At 37.5% G+C, this 22,801-nt stretch overlaps 1 protein-coding gene across 28 annotated transcripts in view; it reads left to right on the top strand.

The window, feature by feature from the left end:
• PICALM (phosphatidylinositol binding clathrin assembly protein) overlaps positions 1-22,801 on the top strand; it is a 134,172-nt gene that overhangs the window by 29,974 nt on the left and 81,397 nt on the right. For all 28 annotated transcript variants that reach the window (XM_071218303.1, XM_071218302.1, XM_071218306.1 and 25 more), the window contains exons 2-4: positions 6,281-6,423; positions 14,118-14,193; positions 18,623-18,725. In XM_071218303.1, the coding sequence (XP_071074404.1) occupies positions 6,304-6,423; positions 14,118-14,193; positions 18,623-18,725 (299 nt within the window). In that variant the 5' untranslated portion in view covers positions 6,281-6,303. The remainder of the gene's footprint in view (positions 1-6,280; positions 6,424-14,117; positions 14,194-18,622; positions 18,726-22,801) is intronic.

Genomic DNA, 22,801 nt, shown 5'->3' with positions numbered 1-22,801 from the left:
TACCAGGCACCATTCTAGACCTTTGGGGAACAAAACAGAGCTCTGCCCACATGGAATTTTTAACGTGGAGAGAAAGATCTTAAAGATGCCAGGTCTATATTTAATAAGGTCTAAATATAATATGAGGCAGGTAGTGATAAGTGCTTTGGGAAAAATAAAACAGAGTAAGGGAGCATTTGGAGGAGGTGGCGGAATGCCCTAAAGCTTTGTTACATATTCAGGGAAGTTCAACTGGTAGGGGGACACTTGCGCAAAGAGCTGTGGGAAGGAAGTGGGAATCTAGCAGTATAGATATCTGGGAGAAAGTCATTGTAGGCAGAGGGAACAGCAAGTGCCAAGTGCATGAGGTAAGAGTTTGATGTATTGGAGGCATTGCAAGAAGAGTAGGCTATTGTAGCTGAAACAAAGTCATGTAGAGGGAGAGCAGATCATAAAGGGGATAGAATATAAATAGAATATATATATATATATATAAAATGAGCAGTTGGTGTGGTTAAGGCAACCAATAATTAGATTTTTAAAATCTAAATTCTGGCCTAAGTTGAGCTTTTGTGTTTAGATTGTTAGGCAACAAAAAACTGATATTCCCTTGGTTGCCAGAGTATTTTGTTTCCCCTTTCTCTGTTATTGCTCTGTTTCACATATTTAATTTCTTAGAACTATCAGCTGTCAGAGTATATAATCTACTCCAGTTGAGTCATTTTTCAGTTGAGTAAATTGAGGCCCAGAGAAGCTTTGCTTTTTTACCAAGGCCAGCAGCTACTTAGAGGCAGATGTCGGCAGGAGTCTAGGTCTTCTCAGCTACCAGACCAGTATACCTTCCCACATATAGGTGGTTCTGAGAGAATACTTATTGGTCAACTATTCAAATCTCTACCCACAAATTTAGACTCTTAAAAACTAGTGCAGGGAAGCCAATGTGACTCAAGTGATAGGCCTGCCATATGGGAGGACCCAGGTTCAATCCCTGGGGCCTCCTGGTGAAAAAAAGAAGAGAAAGTGTGGCTGCATGGGAGCCAGTTCCTGTGTGGCAAGCCAGTGCCCGTGCAGCAACCTCGGTGCCCACGCGGCAAGAGTGCCTGTGTAGTGAGCTAGTGCCCAAGCAAGTGAGTCACGCAGCAAGATAGCGAGATGATGACACAACAAAAGAGAGACTAAGGGGAAAGTCAGGATGAAGCGTAGCAGAAACCAGAAACTGAGGTGGCACAGTTGACAGGGAACCTTTCTCCACATCAGAGGTCCCCAGGATCGAATCCTGGTGAATCCTAGAGGAGAAAAAATGAGAAGAGAAGACAAAAAGAGAAATAGACACAGAAGATCACTGAGGGAATGGATACAGACAACAAAAACAGCAGGTGGGTGGGGGGAGGGGGAAGGGGAAGAGGAAATAAATCTTTTTTAAAAATTAGTGTAGTTCATGAGGTGAGATTCATGAAACCTTATTGTTTGCTGATGTCTTTTGGGTACTGAAAAGTAAATAGATATAACTATTTATTTTAATTGAGCTACATATGTTCCCTCATCTGGTTTCCTCTGTGAAAAACTCACTTTTTAAAAATTTCAAAATAGAAGCTGTTTTTGTTTTTCTTTCCCCTCCCCTGAGATGGCTCCCTCATCTCTTTGCTAGTTGTATTTGCTTGTTGTTTGTCCTCAGTGTCTGCTCGTTTTTATTCTTTTGCTTGTTGTTGTTTTTTGCTTGATGTGTGCTTATTGTCTACTTGTTGTTTGTTGTCTTTAGGAGACACTGGGAACCAAACACGGGACCTCCTACGTGGGAGGTGGACACTCAACTGCTTGAGCCATAACTGCTCCCGTTTTTCTTTTTGATACAAGAATTAATAATTATCATATAATATCTTATACATGATGAGATTGATCTTCGCTCTTCTCCTCCATCAGTTCAAGTCCATATGTTCAGGCTTTAGTTCCCAACATTATTCTTTAATAAATATATTACCACAATTTGATCTAAATATAGATACATTATATGCTATTTGTCTCTGGGGAAAAACATCAAATTTTAATATGCAAACTTTATTTTAGAGACTTATTTTTATTTGTTTTATTTACCCCCCCATCCCCACCCCGCACCTTGCTTGCTGTCTGCTCTCTGTGTTCATTCACTGCATATTCTTCTGTTTGTCTGCTTGCCACCCTTTGTTGCATCATCTTGCTCCACTAGCTGTCTGCGGGTGCGGGCTGTCAGCTCTCTGCAGGTGAGGCTGCCTTCACAAGGAGGCCCTGGGACACAAACCCAGGGCCTCCCATATGGTAGATGGGAGCCCAATCGATTGAACCACAGCTGTTTCCCTAATATGCAAACTTTTATTCTTATAATACAGAAATGGAGAAAAGTACAGTAGGCACATGGCTTAATTATGACTTCTAGATGGTCATTTCTAGATATTCTCCTACTATAAAATAATGTTGAAAAATGTTAAGATTTTATATGTGTACTGGCGTCTACCTTGTCCCCTATGCAGTACATGTCTGTTGACGATCTGAGAATTTAAAGGTACAGCCCTCAAGAAATTGTTAAGTCACTAGGAAAAGGCAACAGTTAGTTTCTATTGTACAAGGAAAAAACTCAAAAAATTTTCCAATTTTAAATTTCATATCAGTAGGAAAATACAAAAAATAATTTTCTATATATACATGATTATATGTGTATATTGAATTAATACCTATGCCTCACATCACTTTTTTAAAGAAATTAATTTTTAGCAGATTACTGTAGTGAAACTGAAATCTATAACTTGCTTCAAGATTAGGCTCTAGTAGACCAATTAATCCTAGCCGTTTTCTTATCACTGTGATGAAGAGTATGGGCATTGCTAACAAAGTGTTTGCAGGCTGCTTTTAAAAGGTCTCTCAATCTAGTAGAAGAGAGTGATTTAGAAGTAAGTAAGTAGAGTGTGGAATAATTGTTTGGTGTAGAATTATGTGCCAGCTTCAGTGACTGTATGGAGGTTACCATGGTATGTGGAGAAGGCTTCAGAGAGGAAGTGTTTCTTGAGAATGAGCAGGGATGGAAAGGTACAGGTGTGAAACTGAGCTACAGCACAGAAAACTGAAAATTGTTTGTTGTTGGTGGTGGCTGCGGTGCAGAAAGGAGCTCATAACAAGAACTAAATATATGCCATCCTGAAAGCAATGGGGATATCATTGAGGTTAGGTAATGGCAGTTCTTGTTTCTTTTTTTAAGATTTATTGTATTTATTTCCCCCCCACCCCCCATTGTTTGTGCTTACTGTCTGCTTTCTGTGTCCATTTGTTATGTGCTCTCTGTGTCTGCTCGTTTTCTCTTTAGGAGGCACCAGGAACCGAACCTGGGATCTCCCATGTGGGAGAGAGGCACTCAGTTGCTTGAGCCATCTCTGCTCCCTCCTATTGTGTTTCCTCTTTGTGTCTCCTCGTTGCATCATCTTGTTACATCAGCTCGCTGTGCCAGCCCCTCGCACCAGCCCATTGGGTCAGCCTGCTGTTTTCCTCAACATCTCTATGCGGCACTGGGAAACAAACCCAGGACCTCACATGTGGTACATGTGCGCCCAAATGCTTGAGCCTCATCCGCTTCCCGTGACAGTTTTGTGTTGTGATTTAGATCATTCTGTTGCCAGTTTAGAGAATGGCTGGGGATATGGTGTGGTTGAGACCCCAAATCACGTATCAGAAGTGAGGAGGCCAGTTACACCAGTATTTCTCAATGGGAGAAATTTTGGCTGGGGCAGTTCTTAATTATGGGGGACTCATTATAGAACATTGATTCTCCTTCATTCTTGCTGTTAAATGCCAGTGAAATCCTTCAGACAGTGTGATAATCCCATTCTTCAATTTCTAAATATCTCTCTTTTTTTAAAAGATTTTATTTATTTGTTTACTTATTTACTTATTTATTTCCCCCCCCCACCCTGGTTGTCTGTTCTCTGTGTCTATTTGCTGCATCGTGTTTCTTTTTGTTGTGTCAGCTCTCCATGTGGGCGGCACCATTCCTGGGCAGGCTGTACTTTCTTTCGCGCTGGGCGGCTCTCCTTATGGGGCGCACTCCTTGCGCGTGGGGCTCCCCTACACGGGGGACGCCCCTGCGTGGCAGGGCGCTCCATGTGCGCATCAGCACTGCGCATGGGCCAGCTCCACACAGGTCTGGAAGGCCCAGGGTTTGAACCATGGACCTCCCATGTGGTAGCCGGACGCCCTAACCACTGGGCCAAGTCCACTTCCCCCAAATACCTCAAGACAGGTGGTACCTCTAGGAAGAAAACTCCTTTAGACTATTCAGGTTAGTAATAAATACGATTTGAACTGTGGTTGTGGCTCTGGCAGTGGTAGTGGGGATGGAGAGAATGTGGATTCACTGGGGGTTTAGGAGGTTGATTCAGAAGGACTTGGTTATTGATGGAATCTGGGGGACATATGTATATATCTATATCCATCTATCTTAAACATACAGAGGTAGGAGCCACTTTTGCGCATTACTGTGACAAGTTCAATTTTGTAAAATGTAAAAAGTAATACTCTGGGGACTAAAAATACTATTGATGCCATCATGATGAAGTAACTATTTAATAGCTGAATAGTTTATAAAGACAGTATCTAGAATGATATACAAGAAAAATATTACTGGGAATAAAGCAATATAACTTCTTACACTTAAATTCAGGACTTGATCAGTGTGCTTGAAGTTATAACAGATTCAGAAATGAGCAAGACATAGGTCTTTCCCTCAGTAGATTATATTTTGAAAGGCAGAGAGTGTTTAGATTTCAAAATAAGACAAGTATCCAACATGTTTAATGCTACGGCACAGGTTTAAAGAAATATGAAGATTCAGAATAAGGAAGAAAACAATTCCAGCTTTTACTATTAGAGGTTGAACCATGCACACCAAGTTGAATTTACTATTTAATTTTTGTTACAAGTTGCCTGAATTGTGAAAGCCTTGTGTCATTCTGCTGTTCCATGGCCACTCTGTTTTGTGCTTTGTTCTGTAAGCGTTCCATGGCCACTCTGTTTTGTGCTTTGTTCTGTAAGCATTGTTAGCCAGGGTAACTATCTGAAATGCATTTGCTGATCAAGTGTTTCTTTGTTTAATAATTGGACCTACTAGAACAAATGTTTTTCAGAGATTGTAGTAGATAAATGATTATAGTTACATTCAAGTTTCTTACAAATAATCAAGACCAAGTTAGGTCTTTTGAATTTGTATGTAATTCTTGCACACTGGATATTAAAAGTGAGCAACAATGCAAATCAGTCATTAGTAGCTTTAATTTTTTCCCCTTTATGGTAGTTATAGCAAAGTTATTTATACACACTTAATGTTTTAGTCCGACTTTAAAGGTAAAATAACATTTCTTGGTCTTCCCCTCTTTTATTATTTCTCTAAATTGGATTATATTTTGTATTATTTGGTTCATTGAACTTGCCAGTGTTACCTATTAAGCAGATTTGAGGTGACATTTAGGTCCATGAAGAGAATTTTTTCAGTTTTGGTGCTGAAATAGTTGTACATTATTCTATTCCGTAATAATGCTTTCCAGTTTCAAATATAAAATTGGAATTTAAATTGCTTAAACTGGGTTCAGAGTAATACTGAATTTAGAGTTCCTGGGTCAGTTCTGATTTAGAAATTTGTGTAATAAGAAACCTTATTCCATTTTCAGTTTTGTTTTTCAGTATTAGCTGATTATCAGCTGGTATCTGAGCTAACTCAGTAGAACTGAGAAGAGAAGAATGAGAAATATTTTATATAGGCAAATTGAGATCATACCCAATCATAGGACACATCTCTGTTATCTTCACATTAGTGCCAACACAGCATTCTAGGGAGGACGTCAATAAAAGTGGTTTTGGCCTTTAGCATGTTCATGCTTTTATAAGCTTTTCCTTAAAAAACAAAATAAACAGGTTTTTTAAAAAGTAGGGATGAATAATCCACTATTGTAACTTGGAAGGTTTATGAGTAGTAAAAGCTGAAAGTTCCTGAAGACTTTGAAATAGTTCCTTTTGAGAGGAATGAAGTGCTTAAGGGAGAATTACTCCTTGAGGAAGGTGTATAATTCCCTTTCTGGTATTATTGAGCATTTGTGTGATCCTAATCAGTACCGTATTTATTTCTTAGATTATAATAGTCTTAGTTGTTCTCCTGAGAGATATTTAACAACTTCTCCAGACTATTTATTGTTGCTCTACTCTTCTAGACCTTTCACCGGTTAGCATACAAATCTGGCATTAACAATAAAACAAGAGAGTATATAAATAATTTTTTTTTATATTGCAGATTTAATTCAATGCACAAACGAGATGAATGTGAACATCCCGCAGTTGGCAGACAGTTTATTTGAAAGAACTGCTAACAGTAGTTGGGTGGTGGTCTTCAAATCTCTCATTACAACTCATCATTTGATGGTGTATGGAAATGAGGTAAGCAGAATTTTTGGTTAACAGTATACTTGTGTGATACCTGATTATTCAGCTTCTCACATTGAATCTGTAAGAATAGTTTCAATGACTAGATAATATAGGTAAAAAGGCCAAGGTGCCTAGCCCTAAGTATAATTATAGACTGTGCAGTTTGAGAAAAGATGCCCTGTAAGTCATAAAATCGAAAGGGTAAGGTTGGAGTGCAGAGGATGTGAGTGATGGCATCAAGAATAGATAACACTTGGAGGTAGTTTTCCTAAGTAGGACTACTTTTTACGGGCCTCATTTATAATTTATATGTATGTCTATATCTCTTTGCTTTTTTTTTTAATCTTGAAAAATTTTGCCATTTTAACCATTTGTTAAGTGTACAATTCAGTGGTATTTATTGTATTCAGAATCTTGTGGTGCTTTCACCAGTATCCATTACTCAAAGTTTTTTCACCCCCTCAAACTGAAACTGTACACAATAAGTAATAACTCCCTATATCCCTTACCCCCTATAATCTACTTTCAGTTTATTGTGTATATTTCATATAAGTGGAAAAATGTAATATTTGTCCATCTGTATCTGGTTTATTTCATGCAACGTAATATTTTCAAGGGTCATTTATCACAACTTTTTTTCTCTGTATGACTGAATAATAACTCTGTTTTTGCATATATTACGTTTTGTTTATCCAGTTCATCTGTTGATAGGCACTTGGCCCATTTACTTTTTTATTATAGCCTGATAAGATTTCCATCTGATCTCATGTAGTTGTCTGTGGAAGCACTTTGCCTAGTTCAAGGTTGTGATATAGAGGATCAAGATGGTATTTTGGTGAGAGGGACTGATTGAAAAATGCCTTACTTATTACAAAAGGGTAGCAAGTAAGATATGTAAGCCTATATAGTATTTTATCTAAACTATGATTATAGCTGTAAAAAATTGCAAATACTTTTGGACAGAGGTCATATGGGAACACCAAAAAGTGCAAATAGTAAGATTTATTGGAATGAAAAAGTTGAGTAAATTGCTGCCCTAGTTCTGAGCTTTATTGATGCTCTATTGTTACCTATTCAAAAAGATAAGAGTCTCATGACTCTAAAGGTATGAGTAATGATGATTAAAGTGATGGATATATAATGGTAGCTTTCAGAGGTAAATAAGATGCTAATACTAGAGCCAGAGTGTTGGTAAAGGCAAAACAAAACAAATCATTAGATTCACTTTCCTGACAAAGTCCTTTGATGCACAAAACTTTTAAATTTTGATGAGGTCTCATTTATCTATTTTTCCTTTTGTTGCTTGTGCTTTGGGTGCAAAGTCCAAGAAACCATTGCCTAACTCCAGAATCCTGAAGATGCTTCCCTACATTTTCTTCTAGTAGTTTTATAGTTCTGGTTATATTTAGGTCTTTGATCCATTTTGAGTTAATTTTTGTAGATGTTGTGAGATGGGGGTCTGCTTTCACTCTTTTGCACGTGGTTGTCTTCTGCTAGCACAATTATCAAAGAGACTGTTTTTTCCCAATTGAGTGGAGTTGGCAGCCTTGTCAAAAGTCAGTCGGTCAGAGATGCAAGGGTCTATTTCTGAACTCTCAATTTGATTTCGTTGGTTGATATATCTGTCCTGCCAGTACCATGCTATTTTGTCCACTGTAGCCTTGTGTTAAGCTTTTTTTTTTTTAAGATTTTTAATTTTTATTTATTTCTACCCCCTCCCCCCCATTCCCCCATTGTCTGCTCTCTGTGTCCATTCACTGAGTGTGTTCTTCTGTGTCTGCTTGTATTCTCATTAGGCGGCTCTGAGAACCGATCCTGGGACCTTACCGAGTGGGAGAGAGAGAGGCTATTACTCTCTTGCGCTACCTCAGCTCCCTGTTCTGCTACTTGGTCTTATTTTCTGTCCTCTCTGTCTCTTGTTGCGTCATCTTGCTGCGCCAGCTCTCTGCTTTGATCGGCACTCCTGCGCTGGATGACTTTCCCGTGCAGGGTGGCATTCCCATGCAGGGCAGCACTCCTGCGCAGGGCGGCATTCCTGCGTGGGCCAGCACTCTGTGTGGGCCAGCTTACCTTCACCAGGAGTCCCTGGGCATCAAACCCTAGACCTCCTCTGTGGTAGATGGGAGGCCAATTGGTTGAGCCACTTCCGTTTCCCTGTGTTAAGCTTTAAAGTCAGGAAGTGTGAGTCTTCCAACTTTTTTTTCAATGTGGTTTTGGCTATTCAGAGCCCCTTTCCCTTCCTTTAATTTATTGAATAAATTTGATAGCTGACTTTCCCATTTCTGCCAAGTAGGCTGTTGGAATTTTTATTGGGATATTGTTGGACCGTAAATATTTGGAATGGAATTGACGTCTTAAGGATAGTTAGTCTTCCAATCCATGAATGTGGACTTTTCTTCCATTTATTTATCTTGTTTGAATTCTTATAGCAATGTTTTATAGTTTTCTTTGTACAAGTCTTTATATCCTAAATTCACTCCTAGATGTTTGATTTTTTTAGTTGCTGTCTTCTAGTTTGCCGATTCTCTCTTCTCGTTTAAATGTGCTAATGTATGCCTGTAGTGTATTTACAATCTCCATTATTGTGGCTTCTTCCCCATAACTTCTATTATGTTTGTTTTTATATTTTCAACTTCTTTTTTATGCTAACCCATTGTTGTTGTCATTGTCTTTTTTTTTTTTTAGGAGGTATCAGATTGAACCCAGGACCTCATATATGGGAAGCAGATGCTCAACCACTGAGCTCCATCTGTTTCCCAATTAGAATTGGGGTTTGTTTTTTTGCCCAAAGATTTTTTATTTATTTCTCTCCCCTTCCCCCTGGTTGTCTGCTCCCTGTGTCTATTCGCTGTATGTTCTTCTGTGACCTCTTCTATCCTTATCAGCAGCACCGGGAATCTGTGTCTCTTTTTATTGCGTCACCTTGTTGTGTCAGCTCTCTGTGTATACGGCACCATTCCTGGGCAGGCTGCATTTTCTTTTGCTCTGGTGGCTCTCCTTATGGGGCGCACTCCTTGTGCGTGGGGCTCCCCTGCGCGGGGACACCCCTGTGTGGCATGGTACTCCTTGCGCCCATCAGCACTGCGCTTGGGCCAGCTCCACACAGGTCAAGGAGGCCCGGGGTTTGAACTGTGGACCTCCCATGTGGTAGGTGGGCGCCCTATCCATTGGGCCAAGTCCGCTTCCCAAGTTGGTTTTGTTTGTTTTTAGGAGGTACCAGGTAATAAACCTGGGTCCTCATACTTGGGAAGCAGGCATTCAACCACTTGAGCCACATCTGCTGCCCCATTGTCTTCTTGATACTCCTTCGCTTTTTAACTATATTTTCCTTCCTTTCCTTGAATTCATTTAGGAGATTTTCTTGAATGTTTTTGATTGGTTCCAAATTCTGTGCTTCCTCTGAAGTTTTCATAATTCCCTTGACTGAGCTATAATATCTTCCTGTTTCTTAGTAAGGCTTGTAATTTTTTGCTTATGTCTGGATTATCTTGATGAGTTAACTTTGAAGGTCAGTTTCTCCCTCTTGTCTAGGGTTTTATTGTTAATTGGCTTTGCGTTAAGGCTCTTCTTTGATGCTTACAGGAGAATGCTTCCTTTCCTCTGTTATTTCTCTGGGGATCTTGATCTGTTTTTTTTTTTTATGCAGATTTCCCCCCCCCCCCCCCCAGCTCCTATTATTTATTTAAATTCTCCTCACTCAGTGCCTTCTTTTCCTTATACTTTTCAGTTTTGGGACCCCTCATGCCTTACAGCAGTTCTGTTTAACCCCCTCCCCCCCCCTTTTTTTTTTTTTCTTCAGTGAGTCCTTTCTGCCTCTGGTTTCTTCCTTGTTCGGGTATCAAGCCCTGGGGAGCCAGGTGTGGTCAAGCCAGAAAAGGTGTGTCACTGCAGAAAAGTCCGTTTTGCATTTAGGTAGTCCAGTAAGTGCTCCTCTTGTCGACGTTCTGTCCTTGTCTCTTTTTTCCCCCACCTTGGGGCCTTCTAATATAGCATGACTTAGCAGCTGTGTTTTGCCTTGGGCCTCTGTGCCTGGATATGTGTGGCACTGTAAGTCGCTGCTGTGAGCGGCTCTACATGATGTAGAAGGCCCTGGGCCGGGCTGTCTCTGTATATCCTAGGCTGCTGGGGACTGAGTGTGGTGAAGAGGTGTGGACTAGCGGATCCAGGATGGATATTTCCTACCTTCTCTTTTAGATTATTGTTCTTTTTCTTCTATTCGGCATTTGTGGAGTCCTTCTCCAGTCTCTGTCATTCTCCAAAGTTCCAAATAAGTGGGATTTGTCCTTTTATTAACTCATTCTGAGGGATGCCTTTTCCAGAGAATGTCTTGTGTCACCATCTTGATGATGTCACTCCAATCTATACATCTACAGCATTTAATTATGAAAAATGTCAAACATCTACAATGATTGGAAGTAGTATAATCCACCCTTTGTGCTTCCCCAGCTTCAACATTTATCAACATTTTGTCATTCTTTAAATGAGTTTTTGGATGATGCATCCTAAGTTACCTCTTCTGACCCAAAACCGGAACCTGCAAAGCCTTATTTGCCAGATTGATGGTATGGTGTGTAATTTAATTTAAAACCGTTTTGAATATCATTAAGATGCTGTTGAAAACAAAATTAAAACTTGATTAAAGTTGTAATGTCTTTGCAGGCAAATAACTATGATGGATGTGTAAAGGGATAATAAAATGGAAAGTTGAAGATAGGTTTATTATCTATAAAGCTATGGGTGAAACACCCTGAAAGACTAAAATATTTACATTCATTCAAGGAATGCAAAGGTTAAGGGGAAAAGTATTATCAAAGCCTACAAATATCACAGTCTAATAGGAAATTGTCTTATGATATTTTAACACCTTTTTCAAAGAGATAGTTACAAATGATGAAACATCAAGAGTCTTCAATTTTACAAATTAGGTTGTTTGTTTAAGGTGATCTCAGGTGAATAAGACTGAATCAGAGGGCTGATGGTGTGTGCTCTAGTTGACGGTGATCCTCTGCATACATTGAAAAGGAGACTCCTGAGGAGAAATGAAGTGAAAAGGAGTTTCTGTGGCTACATGTCTTAGAGGCTATATGTAAAGAGAAGTTAAAATAATGTTTATTTAATAGTTAAATAAATACTCTCTGGAGAATGTTTTGAGAAGAACTCATACGTACATGCTGACCAAACAGTTCAACCCCTAAATGTGTATCTTGAGAAACCCTTGTACACTTGCATATGGAGATCAAGTACAAAGATGTTTGATGCAACATTGTTTCTAGTAGGGAAAATTTGAAAGAACTTAAATATCCATAAATTAAGAAATGGATACATAATCATATATTCATTCAAATATTGGAACATCATTTAAAATGAACTAGATGAACACGTATTTTTTTAAAGTAGTTTTATTGAGATATAGTTACATACCATACAGTTCATCAAAAATGTACAATCAGTGACTTTTCATATAATCACAATGTTGTACATTCATCACCACAAAAAATTTTAGAACAATTTCATTTTCCATAAAGAAAAACTCCACACTCCTTAGTAGTCACTTCTCAATCCCTGTATTCCTACATAATCAGTAATTTAATTCCATCTTTATGAATTGATTTATATTTACACTTTATATAAATGAAATCATACAATATGTAGTACTTTGTGTCTGGTTTCTTTCACTTAGCATATTCTTTTTGGCCTGATATTCACATCTTGTAACATTAACATACATTTGTTTTCAGTGTCAAAGAAAAACAGTCATATATGCAATATTATTCATATTCATATTTCATGAGGTTTCACTATGCTATACTCTCGCATGTTACATTTTTTTGCTTTTCCTTCTAGTAATGTACATGACCTTAGAATTTCCCTTTCAACAACTATCATCCCTGTATAATAGCAATGCTAGTTACACTGTGTTGACCTTTCACCTTTTCTATTCACTTCCAAAGATTTACAAATAACCTTTTTATCAGTTCTACACAGATTAACCCTCAAGTTTCTCTTCTCTAACCTCATTCTATTTTCTGGTGACTTATATTCCAATTATTAATTCCATGAGTTTACACAGTATATTTAGTTGATAATACCACAGTCATACAATATTTGTCCTTTTGTGTCTGGCTTGCTTCACTCAACTTATTATCCTCAAGGTTCATCCATGTTGTCATATGCTTCACGACTTCATTTCTTCTTACTGCTGCATAATAATCCATTGTATATATACACCACAATTTGATTTCTCTTAGTTTGTAGTATTCTGAATGTAAGTTCTGCGCATCTTTGGTTAAATCAATTCCTCAGTATTTGAGTTTTTTTTGTTGCTATTGTAAATGGAATCAGTGTGATAGAGAATCTTGCCTCGAGGGCTTTGCAACTTAAACTTTCTCACAGGCTGTTTTTTAAACCTTTGCTGACAGCCCCTTTCTTTTCCCGGGTAGGAAATAATTCCACTCTCCTGTGTGTCCTCACCAGCCGATCTGGTCACTACAGAGAGTGATTGAGAGGGTCAGGTCCCTTTAGTCCCATGCTGGCTCCCAAGGCTAACAATGGCACGGTCCCACCTGCTCTAGAAGGGCTCGTGGGACACAGCCGGCCAAATTTGTTGGCCAAAGCTGAATCCTTCCTAGGCTGTGTCCCTCTCTCCCATTTCCTGGGAGTTGGAATCCCTGTGGCCACTTCTATTTATAGCTGCTGGCCAGAGTCTAGAGAATTCAAAGCTGTCTGCCCTGAGGATGAGGGGAAGGGCCTGGCAACTGCAGCTGCAGCTTTAACTCACAGTTTAGCCGTCGAGATTCTTTTCCTGTGCCCCTTTCTGTTCTGGATGGTGTCCAGCCTTCCCCTGGTGTCCTAAACCCTGGAACATTTTTTTCCAGGCCATTGTGCCTGTCTTTTAGCTATTTTTTTCTGGAGAGAAGTGAGTCCTGTGTCTCTAATCTGTCATCTTCCCTGAAGTCCCTCCTCTATATGTACATGTATTAATTGGGTAATTCTTGGGAAAAAGTTGAGTTAAAAAGTACATTGCAAAAGGATAAGTACAATATGGTATTTCTGTAAACTTAAAAAGGAAAATAATTGCATGTAGTTTATGGGTACTTATATTTATAAAGATGTATAAACTTCTGTAGAAGTGGTATAAATCTGCTTCAAGAACTTACATCTGAAGAGAGGGAGGGAAATAGGATTGAAAATGGTGTCTTCTACAGAGTGTATAATGTTTTGATGCTAAAAGAAGATCTGAAGTAAATAATATTAGTGTGTCCAATCTGGGCAGCAGGTAAGCAGATGTCTCTTATATTCTCTTGTATGATTAGATGTGTTCTTTTGTTTTAAAAATAAGTCACCAAAATTTTGAACACCCAGATAGCTATTTCAAATACAGATGCCATCTGTATATGTTAGCTGTAACCCTAATATGCTACTCTAAGTCAAAATAACTAGTTCTAGTATTAAAGTGCCTATTTCCTTTTATATTGACTTTAATATCATTGCTATGGTCATTATGCCTTAAATTTTCATGCTAGTTAAAAATCTATATTATATTTATAGCTCTGGTAACTAGGTAATAGGAAGACTGAGGCAGAGATATTTAAAATAGATAATCTCAGTCGACTGTGTCAACTATAGCTTTCCTCCCTAATTTCCAAATTGGTGTTTATGAAATTGTAGAACCTTAATTTGAAATAATTGTTTTTTTTTTTTTCTAGCGTTTTATTCAGTATTTGGCATCAAGAAACACGTTGTTTAATTTAAGCAATTTTTTGGATAAAAGTGGATTGCAAGGTAAAGACTACTTATTCATTATAGAAAATGAGTGACCCCACATGGTGATTTTTACACAGTTGAACTCTGCCTTTTAGAACATGTGCTATGGAGGAACGTTGTATTTTAATGAAGATCTGTAGGGGAGAAAAAATCAATATGATGATTAAGGTTGAGTTCAGCACTCAATACTCACAACTCTTTTAATAGGCTTTATAGGGTAGTAGTTTTGAGGACAGGATTCTGAAGCTGAACTGCCAGGATTTGAATTCCATCTCTACCAATTACCAGCTCTCTGAACTTGAGAAAATTACCTTACTTCTCTGCATCTGTAAAATGGGAAATAATAGCACCTGCTCTATTTGGTTGTCAGGAGGTTTAACCTAGTTCATTTATATAATGTACTTAGAAAAATGTCTGGCACACAAGAAATGCTATGTAAGTACTTGTTTTCATTGTTCTTGTTATTTTATGCTTCATTCCAAAAAAAATGTAGTTGGAATAATGTACATTTTACTAGACAAAAGAAAGGATTGTGTGATATTCAAATGCATTGCTCATTGATATCTGTTAATTTGTTTATTTTACTTTAATTCAGTAACTTGAAATTGCTATAATTCAGTTATAGCCCTTAATGTACATTCTCTTTTAATGGGATTCCTTGTATTAGTTCCAGAACTAGACCATTAGTATTGTACAATATCAACTTTAGGAAGAACCTCATAAAAGAAGTATCAGATGACTTGGGAATATTCAACAGTTTGAGACTCATCTGTGAAATGTCTTTAGAGAAGATGAAATTTGAGCAGGGCTTTGAAAGATGGACAAGGAGAGATGACTTGGCTTAAGCAAAAGTACACAGATGTACACAGATATGAAAGTACATGGAATATCTAAGGCTTATAGAGCAGATGAGTAAGAATGTAATGTATGAATGGGGTATTGGAAAACACATGGTGACAGCTGTCAAGAAGCTGTTCAGGGGTCTCAATCAGCCACAGAAAATTTTGGCAAAGTTGGGATTTTATAATGCAGTAGGAGAATTATCACAGTTTTTGAGTTGAGAGAGGATGGCCAGAGGGTTATATGTTATAAAGAAAGCCTCATAGCTCAGTGCAGGTTGGGTTAGAATGAGTGATGTTTTGAAGGCATTGAGAGTCATCTGGTAATCTAGTAGAAAGTTCATGAGGGGCTAAACTGTGGCTCTTGTGGTGATAAATCATGGAATCTAGTGACTAGCTATGTTTGGGTTAGGGCTGTCCAGTTCAATATTTCTCTACTTTTGGTGGGTAGAAGTATACTTAGAATGAATTGAAGATCTTGCTTTCCAGAAATTCTGGGAGGTCTGTAATCTGTACATAGAACTGAGTGTTACAAGGTTGATTTGACTTTAACAAGTTGTATTCTTCTGAAGTTGTTAAGGAAAAAAAAATTGACCACAAGAACCCCTTTTTCATATGAAATCTAGCATAGATCCCAGATAAAAAATGGAGCTGCTCTGTTTTCAGGGTAATGGGAGTTTTGTCTGCTCGTCCTTATATTTGTCCCTTACTCTCACCCTCTCCCCCACTGATTCAATTCAGTTGAACCTTAAGAATCTACAAAACAATATGCAAACCACTGCTAGAGCAGGGTACAACCCAATCCAGATGGGTTTTTGGTGTCTTATGTTATGTTACTGAGTTTACTTTTGGGGGGGGTGGTATACTGGGGGCCAGGGAATGAACCCAGGACCTCGTATGTGGGAAGCAAGCACTCAACCACTGAGGAGCCACATTGGCTCCCCCGAGTTGGTTTTTCAATTGTTTTTGTTTGTTTTAGGAAGCTCCAGGAACTGAACCTGGGACCTCCTATGTGAGAAGCAGGTGCTCAGCTGCTTGAGCCATATCCACTGCCTCCATTTTCTTAAAATGGAGATTAAACAGTTCTAGTGATAAACTTCTATGTGGAGGACAGTTTTAAGCCTTTATAAAAAAACTCATTCTAAAGAGATTGTGAAGATAAGATAGACAGTAGTTGAAAACATAATTCAATGATGTTTTTGCAAGTAATTTTGATTGCTAATGTATTTGGGTGGACTCTGGCATATTTTATTAATAAAAATTTTAGAATTTGTTAGAATTCTATTAGGAAATTTATCTTTTGTAGCTTTCTTATTAGAACTGATGTAAGTGTGATCATTGAGTTTAGTGTTTTCCAGGGTTATAAGGCAAGTGCTTTAGTTCATAGTTTAAAATTTAATCAAATGATTTCATGTTTGGACTAATTTTTGGGTAGGAAATAATTCAGTGTAAATTGTGATCATTTTAATAAGGCTTAATGGAAATGATTACATTTCAAAAGTGTTTAAATAGATGAATTGTGAGGTGATTTGTTTTAAAACAGTGGTTCTCACACTTTTTGGTCTCAGGATCCCTTTTCAGTGAAATTAGTGAGGATACCAAAGTGCTTTGGTTTGTGCTTTGTTATATATATTGGTCTTTACTGTATTAGAAATTAAAATAGAAAAATTTTAAAAATATTCATTTAAAATAACATATATAAATCCGTCTAACATTTATGAATTGTTATCATGATAGGATAATCTTTTTTTGTAAAAATAATTATTTTCCAGAAGGAAGTAAAATAGTGAGAAGATTAGCTTCTCATACCTGTTTTTGCATTTAATCTTTTGCAGTATGTTTTGGTTAAAAATAATCTGGCCTTATATATACTTAGTTAGAACGGGAAGATTATTTTAGCAGCCTTTGCAGATATTTGTGGATATCCAGTGTGAATACATACCAAAATTCAAGTGGTAGTTCTTAAAGATTAATTGCAGTGTAGAATCTGAAACCCTATGAATGACATTTTCATATTCTTTCACTTTGAAATCCACACTTTGAATGGATCTTTTCCCAGCGTTGATTTTCTAATATTACACCTTGATCATTTGGAACATACTGATTCACTGAAATAGTTGTGCAGATCTTCCAAACATTGATTTTTCAGTATGCAGTATAAAAAAAAATCATGTACATTAATATCACCACCAGTCTCATCAGAAAAACCATACTGGGAAAACTTTCAAGTATATGGTTGTTGGTATAAGTTTTCCGGATTCTAATTTTCGCTTGAGCCTTGAATTTTATCATCAGTAACAGATACTATTAGTTGTTTTTCTTGAAGTTACTGGCTCACTTTACTCATTTTTGAGAAAATGTCTGCCAAATATCCAAGTCTGAATAACCATAGTTTTTCTGTCATTTTTTTCAAGAAAAAATGGTATAGTGTTCAGCTTTGCACCTTGCTCAAAAGGTTTTCCTTGAGACTCCAAACAGCAAAAGTGCTTCATGCACACAGAATATTCTTCACACAGAATATTAAAATGATGTATATTCAAGGCCCAAGATAATAAAATCAATTAATGTTTACTACTTTACCAAGAGCATTCTTAAGTGATACTTGTTTTTTCTTTAAATTATGAATGTGTGATGTTGAAGAATATACCATCTACTAGTACAGTGTGTTGTCACTGCCTTATAAATGCCAGCAGTTTTTTTTTTTACCCATCTTTACTTTTGTACTATCAGTGTAAATGTGAACTCAGTTGAAAAAAACAAATAACATATTAGTATTACGAAAATAATTTTGATGTCTTATACTTCTAGAATAGGCGTGAGGGTCTCCAAAATATTTATTAGAGAATCACTGCTTTAACAGTATATGGGTTACTCTTGGGCATTTCCTTAGGAATAGTATATTCAGAGGAAAGAAGAGGCCCTGATCAGACTGAATGGAATCAAAAGCTTGTTTATCAGTAGAGAGGATGGAAAGCTTGGCACTTCGGGGGACAGTTTTAAAAGAACTTTTTGAAAATAAAAATAATATTTTCTAATATGAAAAGTCTTTTAAAAATTCTTATGTAAAAGTTTCAGTATACTCAGCAGGAACAAAAAGTTTTAATATCCAGTAGAAAGACTTGAAAAAAATTTCAGGGTTGAAGTTTGTATGTTGAGCTAGTACTTGAAAATTTTTTACCCGTAGTTTGAAGAAGTAATTTAACAGTTTAAGTTGGGCATGTAAGGTATCAAGAACATACTGTATATCAGACTTAAAATGCTCTTAAAATTGGTTGTATATAAATTTAAATAGGATTTCAGTCTAATGAATGAAATCAACATTGTGTACAACTAATTGCTATGAGCTGTGCTTGCAGTAGGAATTAAACAGGGCCACAATGTATTCAGGGAATACATGAAAGATGGGTAGTATTTCCCCTTTCAGAGATGACTTTTTAAAAATGTGAAGTTTTAGAGAAATAAATGTAATATTATTCATTAGTTGCCAATTTATATCACTAAATAAGTATTGGGATATCAAGACATTATAGCCATTGGTATGTAATGACTTAATTTTCTGAGCAAATTGAAAGTACAATAATTTATGAAGACTTTTTCTTTTCTTACAGGATATGACATGTCTACATTTATTAGGCGGTATAGTAGATATCTAAATGAAAAAGCAGTTTCATACAGACAAGTTGCATTTGATTTCACAAAAGTGAAAAGAGGGTGAGTTGAACTTGTATATTTGAATCTAATTAGATTGTTTATTTTAAGAGGAAAACTGGGAATTACTACATTATGAATATGGTTTTTCAGATGAACTTCAGTTTTCTTTGAATAGGCATATCAGATATTTTTTCTTTTTAAACTTTTTATTTTGATTAATTTTCATATTTACAGGACTGTTAGAAAAATAGTACAAAACCCCATACAGAGAACTCTAACATGATGTTCTTCCCCCAAGATGCCCACATCCAGTTTTAACACTTTGCCACATTTGCCATATCATTTGATCCATCCATCAGTTTTTCATCTATCTATCCATCTGTCTATAATCTGTTTTTCTCTCTCATGTATTTTCCAAACGCTTGAATGCAAGTTGTATATGTAAATGCAGAAGAATGTATTCTTTTTACCACCCCCTAAAAAAGTCTTCTTAGCACATGAACTGGTCGAACGAATGATATAGTCAGTATTCCATACCTGATAAAGTCTGGTATACAGACTTTTCCTATGACATGTGATGAAGCCTCAGAAAAAAGCTGCCTAAGAAATTCTTAAGGGCTAAATTCTTAATTTGTAGCTGCTAAGGCATACTCTGATGGGAATGTGGCATCTGCAGAATTATTCCGGTGAAAGCCTTTCTGAGCTGCCCTGCTTTTGGAGTCCCAAAGTTTTGAGCACTTTCCTATGTTCCTTTAAATTGTTCTTTTGAACTTTTAAATTACTAGATTGCTGTGGAAAATTTAATATAGATGTGAATAACTTCTTAGTTATTCAAGGTATTTTAAAGCTGAACTCAAATGTTCTTCATCATTATTCCAAATTTAATCAGGAGGTTATTAGTTTGAAACTTAGCCAAAACTAAATTCCACAGACTTTGTTCCATATATTTTTGTAATTTGTGGAAGATTACTATAGAGAGGTTCATCTTGGAAGTTTTCATTCTTAACCCATTGTTCTGTCTAATAAATCATTTTCTGATTGGGCTTGTATTAATACCTCATTATAGAGTGTTTTCAGTAAATGCTCATCTTCAAGGTATTTGTAGATTTTAAGAAAATACACTTTAAAAAGAGTAACATTTTTTCCTAATCTCAAGGACAGGTCTTGAGACTGAGAATAGTTACTGTATTTCTTTCTTTCTTTCTTTTTTTTTTAGATTTATTTATTTATTTAATTCTCCCCCTCCCCCGGTTGTCTGTTCTCTGTGTCTATTTGCTGCGTCTTGTGTCTGTTTGCTGCGTCTTGTTTCTTTGTCCGCTTCTGTTGTCGTCAGCGGCATGGGAAGTGTGGGCGGCGCCATTCCTGGGCAGGCTGCACTTTCTTTCACGCTGGGCGGCTCTCCTTACGGGGTGCACTCCTTGCGCGTGGGGCTCCCCTACGCGGGGGACACCCCTGCGTGGCACGGCACTCCTTGCGCGCATCAGCACTGCTCATGGGCCAGCTCCACACGGGTCAAGGAGGCCCGGGGTTTGAACCGCGGACCTCCCATGTGGTAGACGGATGCCCTAACCACTGGGCCAAGTCCGTTTCCCAGTTACTGAATTTCTATATCAAAAAGAAGTAAACTATTATTATTTGGATGAAAACAGCTCTTGATTAAGCACAGTAAAATTAGTACTGATTTAAAAGAAGTTATGGTTTATTGTTAATGCTGTCAAAAAGCAAAATGAATCGGAAATCACAGTGACAGTGGGGACTGGCTTCTTTCCACCCAGGTGGCCTTCAGCCCTTGCCTAGGCTTCAGCCCCAAGTCTGGCAGGGAGGAAGCTGTCAGGACCTGCACCAGCCTCTCTGGGTAACTGCAGGTACATTAAGGTGGCACAGACTGAATAGTCAGATGTCTACCTCGGCAACTGCAGTTATTCTGGACCCACGTAGCATAGATTATTACCCAAACCTGCAGCTCTGGCCCTACCCCAGGCAGGGAAGGAAGGACATGCCTTCATAAGTCTGTCTAGGCATGCACATTACAAATGGTGGTTGCTCTGTCCCTACTTCTGGAGAAGGTTCCTGGGTAATACTTGCAGCTTGAGCCTCCACAGCTGACGATGCTAACTACATCCTCGGCTCCTACTACCCACCAGCAAGGGAGAGAGGGCAAGAAAACCTGAAACTAAAGAGAGAAACTACACCCAGAATAAATACATCGAGTAAGCCAGATGCCAAGACACCAATAAAAAATTATAGTCCATACCAAGAAACAGGACGATATGGTCCAGTTAAAGGAACAAGATAAGCCTCCAGATGATATAAAGGAGTTGAGACAACTAATCATAGATGTTCAAACAAATCTCCTTAATAAATTCAGTGAGATGGCTAAAGGGATTAAGGATATTAAGAATACTTTGGATGAGCACAAAGAAGAACTTGAAAGCATGCATAGAAAAACAGCACATCTTACAGGAATGAAAGACACAATAAATTAAAATACACTGGAGTAATATAACAGCAGATTTGAGGAGGCAGAAGAAAGGATTGGTGAACTTAAAGACATGGCCTCACAATGTGAACATACAAAAGAACAGATGAAGAAAAGAATGGAAAAATTGAACAGGGTTTCAGGGAACTAAACGACAGCAAGAGATGTACAAACATGTGTCATGGGCGTCCCAGAAGGGGAAGAGAAGGGAAAAGGGCTAGAAGGAATATTTGAAGAAATAATGGTAGAAAATTTCCCAATCCTATTGAAGGACATAGATACCCATGTCCAAGAAGCACAATATACTCCCGTCCAAATAACCCTGAGTAAGACCAACAACTCTGAGACACATACTGGTCAGAATGTCAAATGCCAAAGACAAAGAGAGAATTCTGAGAGCAGCAAGAGAAAAGCAATGCATGACATATAAGGGATACCCAGTAAGATTAAATGTCAGTTCTTGTCAGAAACCATGGAGGCAAGAAGACAGTGGTATGATATATTTAAGATACTGCAAGAGGAAAACTTCCAGCCAAGAATCTTATATCCAGCAAGATTGTCTTTCAAAAATGAATGCCAGTTTAGAATATTCACAGATCAACAGAAACAGAGAGTTTATAACAAAGAGACTGGCCTTGCAGGAAATACTAAAGTGTGTGCTATAGTCTGACAGAAACAGGAGAGGTAGGGTTGGAAGAGAGTCTAAAAGTAAAGATTATATCAGTAAAAGTAGCTAAAAGTCTTTAAAAAGTGGTGAAAATAAAATATGACAGATAAAACACAAGGTCAAAATGGATGAAATAAGAACTGCCTTTACAGTAATAACATTGACTGATAATGGATTTCAACTCCCCAATCAAAAGACATAGACTGGCAGAATGGATAAGAACACATAAGTCATCTATATGCTGTCTGCAAGAGTCTCACCTTAGACCCAAGGATACCAATAGATTGAAAGTGAAAGGCTGGGAAAAGATATTCCATGTATGCAGTAACAACAACAACAAAAAGCCAGAGTAGCTATACTTATATCAGATGAAATAGATTTTAAAAGACACTAGGAATGCGCAATCTGAGAAGGAAGTCAGGAAAAGAATTCCATTTACTGTAGGGATTAAAGTAATAACAACCTTGAATGAACAACCAAGGATGTAAACTAAAATGAAATGTTAAAAGAAATTCAGAAAACTAAAATGCAGTGTTAAAAGAAATAAAAAAGACCTAAATATTTGGAAGAACATTCCATGCCCATGCTTTGGAAGTCTAAATATCATTAAGATGTCAGTTCTACCTAAATCGATGTACAGGTTCAATGCAATCCCAATAAAAATTCCATCAGCTTTTAAAAAATAAATGGAAGACACAATTATCAAGTTTGTTTGTAGGGATAAGGGGTCCTAAATATTCAGAAACTTCCTAAAAGGAAAAAACGAAGTTGGAGGACTCTCACTTCCAGACTTTAAATCATGTTACTTAGCTACAACGGTAAAAAGAGCATGATACTGGCTTAAAAACAGACACATAGACGAATGGAACTGAATTGATGTTTCAGCAATAGACTCTTACATGTATGATCAAGTGATTTTTGACAAGCCTGTCAGACCCACCCAGCTCAGCCTGAACAGTCCATTCAACAAATGGCTGAGAGAACTGGATA

The sequence above is a fragment of the Dasypus novemcinctus genome, chromosome 10 (genome assembly GCF_030445035.2).
Source record: "Dasypus novemcinctus isolate mDasNov1 chromosome 10, mDasNov1.1.hap2, whole genome shotgun sequence".
NCBI lineage: Eukaryota > Metazoa > Chordata > Mammalia > Cingulata > Dasypodidae > Dasypus > Dasypus novemcinctus.
Note: the sequence above shows the minus strand (reverse complement) of the source record. Positions and strands in the feature narration are given on the sequence as shown.